We start from the raw sequence: 14,138 nt of genomic DNA, 5'->3' as shown, positions 1-14,138 counted from the left end.
TTGAAATGGGACCACGCGACACGCATAACCTTTCGATTGAAAAAATTATCAAAAAGGGTCAACATAGTCAAAACGTAAAGACATTGACACTGAAGCCAAAAAAATGTCTTTCTTTTTCTCAGTCTCTCTGCGTCTTCTCAGCCGCGCATCACAACAAACCTACAGAATTAATTCAATCGTAATTGAGTACGATTTGAGTCCATCCTATGAACTAGTAGACTAGATAGGTATTTTTTACATTAAAAATTAATTTATTAGTACATTTTGTTTATTTTAATTAGAACAGAGATATTTTAATTAATCTCCGGTTAATATAACTTTATACCGTAATTCGTTTGACAGTTCAGAAGTTGAAAAGGGTATACTCATAATTACTATGAAACTTAAATAGCTTGAAAGTCGAAATGTAATGTATCTTTAAATACCTCACCTCATCTTAACCTAGCTTTCATATCTGCGTCTAATAAAATAAATTAATAATTTATTAAATATTTATTTGATAAAATTAAAATATACACATGTAGTGCATTTTTTTTTCAATTATTAAAGACACAAAATGCAAATAAAATGTGATCATTTACTATGAGTATAAAACGTTACAGAAGAACAGAACGACATAATATCGTTTCCGTTACGTCAGACAGACATGTTATAACAACAGCGGACATGTTCAAACTTAGCAACACATCCAATAAGTTGCCTCGACGAGCTATCCGATTAAACGGGGATGTCAGCTTTATTGAAGTCACTGAGGGATAAAGAGGCTTAACGCCTATGGTACCACAGGCCTAAATGGATTTATAGGATGTGTCAATCTGGAGTGAGTACCGTCGCGATTTTTCATAAAATACGTCTACACAATGTTTCCTACTACGAAAGCGTAATCATGTTTTAGACAAAAATAAGCAAATATGTGTATGTAATTTATATTAACAAAAGAGAGTAGGTGGGTATATAGTATTAGAACCACTTAAGCCACTTTTTACCAGGTTTTAATATTTTAATATTAGTGTCTAAGAAATTTTAAAAAGCGTTGTTTCAATTATTTGGAAATTACCAGCTTCCAATAAGATTTCGTTAAATGAACAGTAAAATAACAATCAGTATAACATGTCTATATAATAATGTACAATTTTTCGACACAAAATAGAAGACATAATTATCATAACAATTTTCGATGAACATTTTAATTTCATTTATTGAAAATATTAATGTGGAGTTAAAGGTACTAGCAAAATCTAGGTCACCTTTGATGACCTATTACGACCTGAACGGAGCTAGGTCGCTCAGTAATACAATAATTAATCAATCTATTAATTAATTCCATGTCAAAATATGTGAAAATCGACATATTGATATGATAACTATCCCACTGCTGGGCATAGCCCTCTTTCTCCATACAGGAGAAGGATTTGAGCTAAATTAACGCTTTTCCTCTGCTCCTACTCTGAGTAACGACTGCTATCAGATCCATATGAAGATAATGAACGCTAAATTACGGTACTTTTAGACATGTAAGTTATGTAAATATAGCACCAATTTTTTTTTAAATAACAATCAGTATAACGGTGTCTATATCATAATGTACAATTTTTCGTTCTCCTGAAATGTTGGTAGTTTCACATTTTTCGTTTACCTTCAAATAAATAAATAGATTAACGCTTCACACTCAACGGCCCCCAGTAGGATTTTCTCCTGTGTCGGGAGTTCGGAAACACACACAATTCACAAGCAAAAACGCCCAGAGCACGACAAACATCTATATGGCCAATACATATATCTGTCGTGAGCGGGGATCGAACCCGCGACCGCCAGGGAACAGCCAATGCTGTGACCGCTGCGTCGACGTGTTGGCGCATCCAAAATTCGTGAGTTCTCATTCCGAGCCAGAAATTCTAATTAATACAAAATATACACACATATCAATACCAAAAAATCGTTTTTGTTCATAAGCATCGTTTAAACGCCGATTGTCACTGGTTCGATTTCCTTTACTGAATTTAAAAAAAAAAAAATTGAAATAAAACTGGTTGAAAAAAATTATTACTTTTTCTAAATAAATTTCTTGTATATATTAAAACATTTAAAGTGCTTATACCACCTACAGGTTTCTCTACTCATATCTCTCTTATCTTCAAATATAATTTCGAAGCACGTGCGGGCTCATTTTCAAAGATACTCAAAGTCAAATACTTATAAATCCCGTGATCCTATCACGCACGGCCTCCTGTTTTAAAATCAATATACGATTTATCATTTCATCCCCTTCAGAAGCAGCTTCGTATCACGTTAATTGTTACCCAAGTTTTATATTCCTCCTCAGTTATCGTACTACTTTTCTAACGCGTATATACCATACTATTAATATTATGCCATATTATTATTATTATTATTATTAAACTACGAAGCAAACGAAATAGAAGCTAATATATGATAATTTTTGATGGTCATTTTAATTTCATTTATTGGAAATATTATTGTGTAGTTTAAGGTGCTCGCAAAATCTAGGTCACCTTTGATGTCCTATTACGACCTGAACGGAGCTAGGTCGCTCAGTAATACAATAATTAATCAAGCTATTAATTAATTACATATCAAAATATGTGAAAATCGACATATCGATATGATAACTATCCTACTGCTGGGCATAGCCCTCTTTCTCCATATAGGACAAGGATTTGAGCTAAATTAAAGCTTCTCCTCTGCTCCTGCTCTGAATAACGATTGCTATCAGATAAATATGAAGATAAATGAACGCTAAATTGCGGTACTATTAGACATTTATGTACATTAGGTGAATATAGCACCAATTTGTAAACGTGCAGCTTTGATTAGTGAGATATTGTCACTGCGTTGTCCAAGCAACGCGCAACGTTATGTTATTATTTAGCTCGCTCTATGCGGACAGATAAAAAAACTTGACATTTTAATATTAAGATTATGTATTATTTTTAATTTTTAACCTTATAAATGAAAATGTACTAGTTACTAAGATTTAGACTTTAGTTAAGTCTACTTAAGGTGTATGCAATTTATTTACATAAATTTCTAAAACCATTTCAGGTACGCTAAACAAGTTTCGAAAATTTACAGTAATAAGAGAAAATAAAGTATGACTTGTAACCAAAACACTTGCGCTTGTTCCAGGATGTTGTCAATGTGGCAGTCGTGGAGCCTCGTGGCATGTATATGCGCGTGCGCACTGGCGGAGCGCATAGATCAGGAACCGATACTGTCGCCTCGACCAGGGAGAGTCCGTGATCGTGAAATCAAACAGGACGAACCGACTTGTGACCAGCTTAAAGCTATGTGGCGGTAAGTGTGAATTTTTTCTTAATACGAATAGAATACGGATGGTAAATAAGCTTAAAACCCACCTAATGATAAGCAGCTTAATTAAAAATAATCCCAAGATAGGAATTCACGAGTTGCGTAACTATTCGCAGCATGGAACTCAGCTGATTAAATGACATATTAAATAGATGACATACTAAATAGTTTGCTCCTTGCCTCTGAACAATTACCTTGTATGAGGCGCATTTCCACTAAACGTTCGAATATTAATTCGATACATTACTTAACTTTAGTGGAAATATCTATATCAGCCTACTTATGCCCAAAAACACAGACATTAAGTTATTTTAGAAGCAGACAACCGTATGGGTATTAATGTCAAAGCTTAATACAAAAAAAAAGTTATTTTAAAAAAATGTAATGATTTCTAAATTAGCTTAACCTCGCCAACCTTCCTATTTATATAAATATCTTATGAAAATGTAGGTAATCGAAAATTACGAAATAAGTTTTACCATTCAAACATCACCGGTCATAAAAGTAAGGAAATGTTTTTTTTTTGTCTATTTCTGTTAATGCAACTGAAATAAGTAATGTAACAAAACGACTGTAAAACGACTGCGCAGTAATTATCACGCATGATCGCACACGTGTGGTCTTAACAGATAGTTTTGCTCGATTGAACATCGATCCCATTTACTAGATACTTATATAGTTATAAATATACATATAATAAAGAAACTGTACAGGTTTTTGGGATTAAGTCGTATATAGTCGTATAAGGATTTGGTTTATAAGTTTTAAAAATTTCTCTTCTCTCAAAATTAATTTTAAAAACAAAAATAAATTCTTAGTAACTTAAGGACACTGTAAAAAGTAGGCAAATCCGAATAATAAAATGAAATGGTAGAGATTCAAGTAGAAATGTATAATATAACGCTGAACACCGAAATAGATTTGCCATTGTCCAATAAAGTGGAATGCCACAAAGCCGGCACAGATCAATAGACTAAGCCACAGTATAGTACACATTGCAAATGGCATCTGCCAAAACGTACTCAAAACAGCAATATGAATATGGATTTATATATTTTAATAATACATTGATTATTTCTTAGGGCCAATATAGGACAGTATAGTTGATAGGACAAATTTTAGATAGTTATTTGACACATATTGCTATCTAACAGATACAATTTTCTTTCTTGATTCTTTCGGATTCTGAATAAGTAAAACACTGATTTTAAAAGGCTATAGGCGTTATTAGTATGGGATGAAACAAGCTTAGTTTGAATTCTTGGGAGTTTAGTTAACATTTTATATTTTTAGGAGATTATCGTGATTGTTAACGTCAGATCAGCTATCTGCTACATAAGAGATAATATGACCCGGCTTAAAATAGTTAGCTAACATTGATGCTATCAAATGCTAAAGTTCTGCTAACAAAAATTGCGGAACCATTTTTAATACGAGCTAGTTGTCAAATGGTAAAGCTCTGCTAAATGCTAGCATACCAGCATTTTAATGCCAGCTAAGTCGTTAATTTAGGTAAATGAGCTATTCGAAGCTAGGTATGCTTCACTTCATTCCTATCGTAGTCCACTGCTGGGCAAAGGCCTCACCAAGCTCACGTCAAACATTCCTCTTTTCCGCAATCCTTATGTAGCCTCAACCGACAATCTTATGTTGGTTGCCAATCTAGTGGACCGGATAGCGCGTGTAGTTATTACAATGCATCTAATTTTACTTCCTTGCATCAATACAAAGCTTAAAAATTGTGGTGACATTTCTGCGTGTTCATCTATCATAGGTCATTCTGCTACCACGGATATTGCGGATTAGTCGCGGTAAATGTCAAATGAATATGTCAAATATAAAGAATTTTGATCGCAAACACAACACTAGACCATAGAACTTGTAATGTCCTACGTAGTTTTATGACGTGAATCGAAAATTATTAATTGTGTTCATATTATGATGATCTAAAACATAAAATGTTGTAGGTTTCGTTTAAAAATAATGATGCTATCGGGTAAATTTAAAAAAGTAACTCGTAATTTGAATATTGCGTGATGTTTTGAATAGGTACATTTAGACACATAAACCCTACTACTACCCTCCATATCATTTTATTTTTATGAAATATAAGTATAACTATAAAATAAACTAAATAATAAGTATAAAATTTAAAAGAAATCTACAGATTAAATTCAAAAATCAATCGACATAATGTATTTATGCGCTATAACTTCCGAACAAGGGCATCAAATTGAATCATTCTTAATATGTACAATTTTATTTTTGTGTTACCCACACATTAGGGATTCTAAACATTTTTGAATATCATATCAAAAATTGACCGCTCCAGCGGGATTCGAACCCGCGTCTCCGACTGACCGTGTCGGCGCTCTAGCCAATTAAGCTATGGAACGAATGAATGAATCATTCTTTTTTCGTATCCATTATTATCAGAGACAAGGTTTGAATAAACGAAAATTGATTGATTGATTGAAAAATCGATATATTCACGTTAAAATTGGCTATATTTGTATTACACATATATTAACTTTTATTATTTAATTTATAAAATATTATTTTATATATATTTAATAAACAAGCATATCCGCACGATACCCGTAGTATACGGCGTATTTGATATTAGTTATTTCTCTCGCAATTTTTAAATTGGAATTAATTTGGCATTTCTAAAAGAACGCTCTAGAAAGAGCTCAGCGCATGATCGAGAATTTTGACAAGGTCTAGCGAGAAAAATGTAATTTGGTTTTTAACAAATATAATTTTGAATAACGAATATTTATTGTTTGAGTGCTAAACTGTAAATAAGTATATTGTTTAACTCCTAAACCGTGAATGTGCTTTACAAAATATGCACAAAATTAACTCTTCCATAATACCAATGACAATTTTAAAATTAAAGTGAGGAATAATAAAAGAAAAATATGAAATCATAATGATTATTAAATGTTCATGTAATATATACAATATACAAATAAATTAAGATTCTGAAAATAGCTTTTGTGTTGACCAAGTCTTATAAAAAAAAAGAATAATCGATTCATACTCAACGACCCCAGTTGGTTGTAAATCAAAGCTCGGGGTCCAGAGACACACAATATAGACACTAACGCACAGACCGTCACAATTATATCTATATATGGCTTATAAAAGAAATTGAGATGTGCCCACACACATGTCAATTTCTTTTATAAGCATACACATAACAATTAGCGCATGAGCATGTTGCCTTGACACTGTAGCAATATTATTGTACCCCAATTATTGAAGACGGCCAAACTGTGGAATAACCTTTCTCCTAACTTAAGGATGGAAACGCACCCGCATCTCCACTAATGTTGAAGATGTCCATGAGCGATGGTAGTCTTTTAACATCATATGGTACCGTTCGCTCCCCCTCATTACAATATGAACTGTTAGTGTAAGTTATAGTTAATCTGCGTACTCAGGATTTGATAGTTCTCTCTTGGGAAATTTCAGATACGAATTTTATACTGTATCATGCAACTTTCAAAGTTTGACGTCAAACAAATTTTCTTTTATATGTAATGCTCATAAACATTCTCTTAGATCTGAGTGAAATTTTATTTTTAAAAGTCCTACTTATGCTATCTTCCTCTCCTCTAATTTCTCTACTATACTCCTACCACCACTATTACGATTACTACTACTATCACTACTTTTATTTTTGAACCCTATTCCCGTTCTATAAGACAAAGGGAACTCTCACTCGAATTGAAAAAATGTATCTTAAGGCAATTTGTCATCAAATCACTCAATCTCTGTATAATGTATTGTACTTATATTTTTATAAATTCATACTGTAACTTTTATGTATTATAAATATGTTTATTGCTCAATAAGCCTAATATTCCTATCACGTAAAATTCTCATCACAATTCTTAGAACACTTCCTAACCGCTTTTACTAAGACGTGTCCTATTCCCAAAGGTTGTTTGAAAGAGATCGCTACTATAGCGATAACGTCTTTGTCCATCTATTTATGTTAGTTACAATTCTTGTTTTCGCTCCTCAGTTGTAAGCAATAATATTTATGAAAATGAAGTATAAATATATATATTAATTATTATCATTGTTGCACTAATGCTTCTTTACATGTCCTTTACCCAGTTGCGATTGGTCTTTTAAATATAAGACCACCTTTTATACTTATTTTATTTTTTTGTATTTCTTCTCTATTGTTTCCTTCGTATTTATTTTACTGTACAATATATAATTGTTTTGTATAGATAGAGTAACAGCATTAATTAATTTTCTTACTCATTCACGTTTGCGGTGAAAGATGTTCAAGAAAATAGAGGGAAGTTAAGGACAAAAAAGTGTGTACAATATTACATTATATCATCAATACTGATTCCATTGGCTCATTACCACACCGAGCTCAGGGACACTTACGACGCCCATTCTCAAGCCTATCTAGCTAACTCTAGCCGACTTAGTAGCTAGCTTATACGTACATATATTCTATAATAATTGTGTTTGCTCGCAAACGAAAAAAAACTGACTTCAATTACATCGACGAGTAATACAACGTAGATCGACGAAAAAGTAGGCAAGTAACTACGCGTTATAAAAGATTACTCAAAAAGTAGTTATAAGATCTCAATATAATTTATATGCGACCACATTATAAACATCAGCTTTCGGTTAAATTAAAAATTATCAAAATCGGTACACCCAGTAAAAAGTTATTGCGGATTTTCGAGAGTTCCCTCGATTTCTCTGGTATCCCATCATCAGAGCCTGATTTCCTTATCATGGTACCAAACTAGGAACATCCCCTTTCCAACAAAAAAAGAGCGTCAAGTAAAAACGCATTATTAGATATAACTCAAAAAGTAGTTGTTAGATCTCCAATAAATTTAAATGGGACCAATTGACACATACCACCTTTCGACTAAAAAAAATTTGTCGCAATCGGTCTACCCGGTCAAAAGTTCTGATGTAACATGCATAAAAAAAAAATATATATATATACAGTCGAATTGAGAACCCCCTCCTTTTTGGAAGTCGGTTAAAAATATGGTACTTTAGAACTGCCGTAATGAGGGCTTTTTTTAATGCCTTAATTCGGACATGACAATATTTCTTTAATTATTCGTAAATTTTTCTTTTATGAACATGTAATAAGAGGTAGTAATTAATTACATCAACAATTAGACTCTTCTATAATAGCTTCTTCAAAACCTTTATTCTAAATACACTTTTTGTGAGATTCTCCACCAATGCATACACACCCTAAAGGTATAGCACATTGTCATCTACAGCAAATACGTCATAATTTATCTTCATTTGACGTTGACTCGTAATAAATGTGAAATTTTCGATAAAAAGAAATTCCTAGCGATTTATCATTCGTGTAAAATAAATTGCCGTCTAATTTAGACATTATTTAATTTAAAAAAAAAATCTTTACAATTAATTAAACTGAGTTAAATATATGCGCGCCGCATACGCCGCATACGACGCCGCGTACAACGGCTACAGCCATGGATTGTACCTGTTGCGCTGGCGGTTACGGGTTCGATCCCCTCATATGACAAACATTTGTATTGGCCATACAGGTTTTGCCGTGGTCTGGGTGTTTGTGCAGTCCTTGTGAGTCTCCCCACCGTGCCTCGGAGAGCACGTTAAGCCGTCGGTCCCGGTTGTTATCATGTACACCTGATAACGATCGTTACTCATAGTAGGGAATATATCCGCCAACCCGCATTGGAGCAGCGTGGTGGATTAAGCTCTGATCCTTTTTTTACATGGGGAAAGAGGCCTATGCCCAGTGGGATGTTACAGGCTGAAGCGTAAAAATAATATCTACAAAGACAATGAGAACAAATCTAAATAATTGAATATTTTACACAGTTTATTAATAAAAAATGTACAGAAATCAGAGCTGACCGGTCAGTAATAATTCTAATGGCAATTGTTGTTTAAAGCGCTCGTTACGAGTATACGTCATATGTATATCGTATAAAAATGCTGGCGAATTAACAGTTTGCGAGTCTTATTAATAAATTCATCTGTCCCATTATTATAAATAGATATCCATGATAGTTTAATATACTATTTGTATGTTATCACCAAAAACCTAAATTTAATTACTATTTTTGCAAAATGCTGAAACACCTAAACAAAAATGAATAAGTTAATGAATAATTAAAAATAATTAATAATTTTTAAATATTATAATGAGACATTTTTATTATTAGATACTTTTAACTTTTCACTTTTTTTAAGAGCAAAAGTTTACAAACATACCTTGTAAACAGACACAAACGACGAATATATATTATTTAACAGCTTACACCATATTCCGCTATTCTGTTAAACCTTTGTAGACTTAAAGTGTCGTACATTCCAAACCCACGCAAGCGACGCGGCCCCGGTTTATATTATTTTAGGCTTTAATATATAATTAATCAACAACGCTATTTCGATCTAGTCAAGCGCGGAATTCAACAAGTAATTCCGAAACAATATTAGAGAATACCATATCCGTACCGTAAATTATTATAATTCCTTGTAAATTCTATAAACGGTAAGCAATTTGTTGACATTAAATAAGTAAAATCTGGGAATATTTTGTATATTTTATTATATTCTGTTACATTTACATGTTGTTATGTTAATGTTTATTATTTATTTATTTATTTATACTTTATTGTACACCACAACTACATTTCAAACAATAAGCACATAAATAAATAATAATAATAAAAAATATATTTACAGACTGTGAAGTACAATGGGCGGACTTATGGCTATTTAGCCATTTCTTCCAGACAACCCAAATAACGCCCACATTGTTATCAATTAACAATATACAATTCACCCTACTTTTACCAGATTGACGATTAAAGTTACTGTATTCAGCTTACAACTTCTCAGTGTTGGGCATAGCCCTCTTTCTCCGTGTAGGAGAAGGATTTAAGCTTAATTCACCACGCTGCTGCACTGCGGGTTGGCGGATATGTTCCCTACTATGAGTAACAATCGCTATCAGGTATTTATGATAAAAACTGGGACCGATGGCTTAACGTGCTCTCTGAAACACGGTAGGGAGATCCACAAATATCTATCCCGAATGGGAATCGAACCCGAAAACCGTCGGTGTTTTAGGGGACTACTCGCACCGCTACACCAAAGCTGTTGTTGTGTTTAAGTTAATGCGCTTTTGATATTGTACTGTATTATTTTATAGTATTCACATCATTACAGCCTATACAATCCACTGCTGGATATAGGCCTCCACAAGTTTACGCCAAAAATAACGTGAACTCGTGTGTTTTGCCCATAGTCACCACGCTGGGCAGGCGGGTTGGTGACCGCAGTGCTGGCTTTGTCGCACCGAAGACGCTGCTGCCCGTCTTCGGCCTGTGTATTTCAAAGCTAGCAGTTGGATGGTTATCCCGCCACCGGTCGGCTTTTTAAGTTCCAATGTGGTAGTGGAACTGTGTTATCCCTTAGTCGCCTCTTACGACACCCACGGGAAGAGAGGGGGTGGCTAAATTCTTTAGTACCGTAGCCACACAGTACAGTATTATATTTGTAAAGTTTTATATTTGTAAGTGATAGATAAAACATGCTTTGTTTGAAAACAATAAATATCATTTATGCTTTGTATCTTTCATTCATTAATATAAAATTATAGTAATTGATTTGTTTTTCTATTTATCTCACATATGTATTAAAGTAAGTATCCTATCTGATTTTGCCTAAATAATTTGCAATTTTGTGAAAACTCAGTGATAAAAAAGCTTCTGTTATTATTGATTCCATATCTAATAACATCAGGGTCTATTCCTAAGATGGGTTACCTAATGTCTGTGTTATAGGTAACAGATATTTTTTTATTACAAATATACAGATATAAATAAATGCATATATTACAACACCTAAAGTGAGGGCAGTAATTAAATCCATAATCCCTGGATCAAACTACGTTAAGAAGCTAATTAAAGTAACTACATACAAATTTTTAATATAATTAGTTTACTATATTTTTTTTTTTTTTTTTTTTGTTTTTGTGAAGTACAATGGGCGGACTTATGGCTATTTAGCCATTTCTTCCAGACAACCCAAATAACGCCCACATTGTTATCAATTAACAATATACAATTCACCCTACTTTTACCAGATTGACGATTAAAGTTACTGTATTCAGCTTACAACTTCTCAGTGTTGGGCATAGCCCTCTTTCTCCGTGTAGGAGAAGGATTTAAGCTTAATTCACCACGCTGCTGCACTGCGGGTTGGCGGATATGTTCCCTACTATGAGTAACAATCGCTATCAGGTATTTATGATAAAAACTGGGACCGATGGCTTAACGTGCTCTCTGAAACACGGTAGGGAGATCCACAAATATCTATCCCGAATGGGAATCGAACCCGAAAACCGTCGGTGTTTTAGGGGACTACTCGCACCGCTACACCAAAGCTGTTGTTGTGTTTAAGTTAATGCGCTTTTGATATTGTACTGTATTATTTTATAGTATTCACAAGCTGACAATATATCCATTTACTCCAATTGTTTTTTTTTTTTAGAAAAATATATTTCGGAAAGTTACAAGATGGATCTTCCATGTAGAAGAATATTCTATCCTAAACTATATTTACCTATTGTTATTACTTTGAGTATAAAAAATGACAAATATTTCACAAATGTATTGTTATGTTGTCCACAGATTCTCAAAGAGACAAGCTCGTGCTCCCGAACTAATCAACGAAGTACCAGCTGTACCCTTCCGCGATCCCCTGATGTACAACGAGTGGCCTGCTTACACTGCAATGCCCCGCGCAGCCCCAAGGTATTATATTCATAATACTATTATTTTTATAGTTCATATGCTAGTGACCAATTATTAAACCTAAAAGTAACATTTAGACAGTAATGTCAAATACATCTGCGAGATATTCTTAATATTATATATTATTAGTTCATTTTGTCTATTATCCCTGAACGAAACTGTGCATGTTTCACTGACGTCCAATTTAATTATCGATGGCAATGCGGTGCGATGATTACTGAAAAGTAATCTGTGGATTACTATGGATCATACATTTTGCACACCAACCACAAGTCGATGAGACAAGATATAGGATAAGAGGCTTGTTGGTATAAAGATAGCGATACTAACGTATCTATATATGAAGAAGTTGTAGACATCATAGGGTATACTTAGATTTAAAGAGATTAATTTCTCACCAGAATTTTATCTGACAATCCGCAGCGGAGCAGCGTGGCGAATTAAACTCCATTCCCTTATTTAATAGAAGAGGTATTTGCTCACCAGTGCGAAAATTTAGAGGATCTTAGATTACATTAAAATATTTTATCGAGGCCTTTTTCATCCATCTAACATAAAATGAGGTCCTACTTTTTTTGTTGTAGTCGGATTTAGTTTTCAATTTTCTTTATCTTGTAAATAAATAAACGTTAGGGAAGTTATAGTAAAAATGCGATAACGAATACGCATAGTATATATACATACACAAAAATAAACTATGCATTAGGAGTTTACCCGTACAAATTTATTTTTAAATATGGGTGACTTTAACCTTAGCAACGTTAGCTGGTTCCTTGAGTGTAGCACATATCCGAAATACTCCGGAGTAACAGGTGAGTCACAAACTTACTTCTTTGACACATTATTGGAATGTAATCTTAATCAATATAATCTTCACCGTAACATAAATAACAGGATTCTAGATTTAGTATTATGTAACAAAGGCTTACGAGTTTCCTCCTGTGACGACCCACTAGTGCCAGAAGACGCTCACCACAAGTCCCTGGACATAATAATTGAAAGTGTTCATTACGAGCAACTCCCAACCAAGCCGTGACTGAAGTACTTTTTTGAGTCAGGCGACTTTGAAACATTAGGCAACACTTAAATGATCTGAACTGGGATAAACTCTTGCAAAAAATTCGGTGAAAGAAGCTGTATTTATTTTTTATAATTGCTTAAATGAAGTGATTAATAAATATGTTCCCCACAAAGTTATAAAAGCTACTAACTTTCTACCATGGTACAGTGCCTCTCTGAAAAAGGTACTCAAGGAAAAGGTTAAATTTCTTCAAAAGTACCGTATTTATGGTAACACTGAAGACTATGATTTCTTCTCCTTACTCCGTCACAGGGCTTAAATCGTTGGAATCAAATTGTTATACTACTTATATTAAAAAATGCGGGGACTCGATAGCCAAAAACCGCAGGTTATTTTGGTCTTTCATAAAATCAAATAAACAAAGTTCTGGTAATATTCCTTCCTCCGTGTCTTACGAAGGAGATACTGCTGATACAGGGGATGATATTTATAGATTATTTTAAAACTACTTCCAGTCCACAATTCTGTCATCTACCACCTCCAGCACTCAGTCTAATACTCATGCTCCATCTCCCAACCATAGTAATATAATCACAGACATAGAAATAACCCCCGAAACAATTACAAAGCTACTTAAATCCTTCGATTTGACGAAAGGGGCCGGTCCCGATAATATACCACCGTTATTTATTACGAGATGTTCGGACAGCCTAACTAAACCCCTAGTAATACTATTTACACGCTCATTAAAAGAAGGTATCATTCCCAAAATCTGGAAATCCGCCTTTAGATCCCCAATCTTCAAAAGTGGAAATAAGAGCGAGGTGAAAAACTATAGGCCGATTTCCAAATTATGTATATTCGCAAAAATACTCGGAAGGATAGTTCATACCCAAGTCTATAACTTTTTGTCATCTTCGTTGATCCCCGAGCAACATGGTTTCGTTAAGAGACGCTCAACA

General features: G+C 33.6%; 1 protein-coding gene across 1 annotated transcript in view; it reads left to right on the top strand.

Moving 5' to 3' along the window:
• LOC123666425 overlaps positions 1-14,138 on the top strand; it is a 53,510-nt gene that overhangs the window by 11,818 nt on the left and 27,554 nt on the right. The window contains exons 2-3 of the mRNA XM_045600517.1: positions 3,148-3,315; positions 12,033-12,155. Of these exons, the coding sequence (XP_045456473.1) occupies positions 3,148-3,315; positions 12,033-12,155 (291 nt within the window). The remainder of the gene's footprint in view (positions 1-3,147; positions 3,316-12,032; positions 12,156-14,138) is intronic.

Source organism: Melitaea cinxia, chromosome 26 (genome assembly GCF_905220565.1).
Source record: "Melitaea cinxia chromosome 26, ilMelCinx1.1, whole genome shotgun sequence".
In the NCBI taxonomy this organism is placed as follows: Eukaryota; Metazoa; Arthropoda; class Insecta; order Lepidoptera; family Nymphalidae; genus Melitaea; species Melitaea cinxia.
This window is presented reverse-complemented; position numbering and strand designations above follow the sequence as displayed.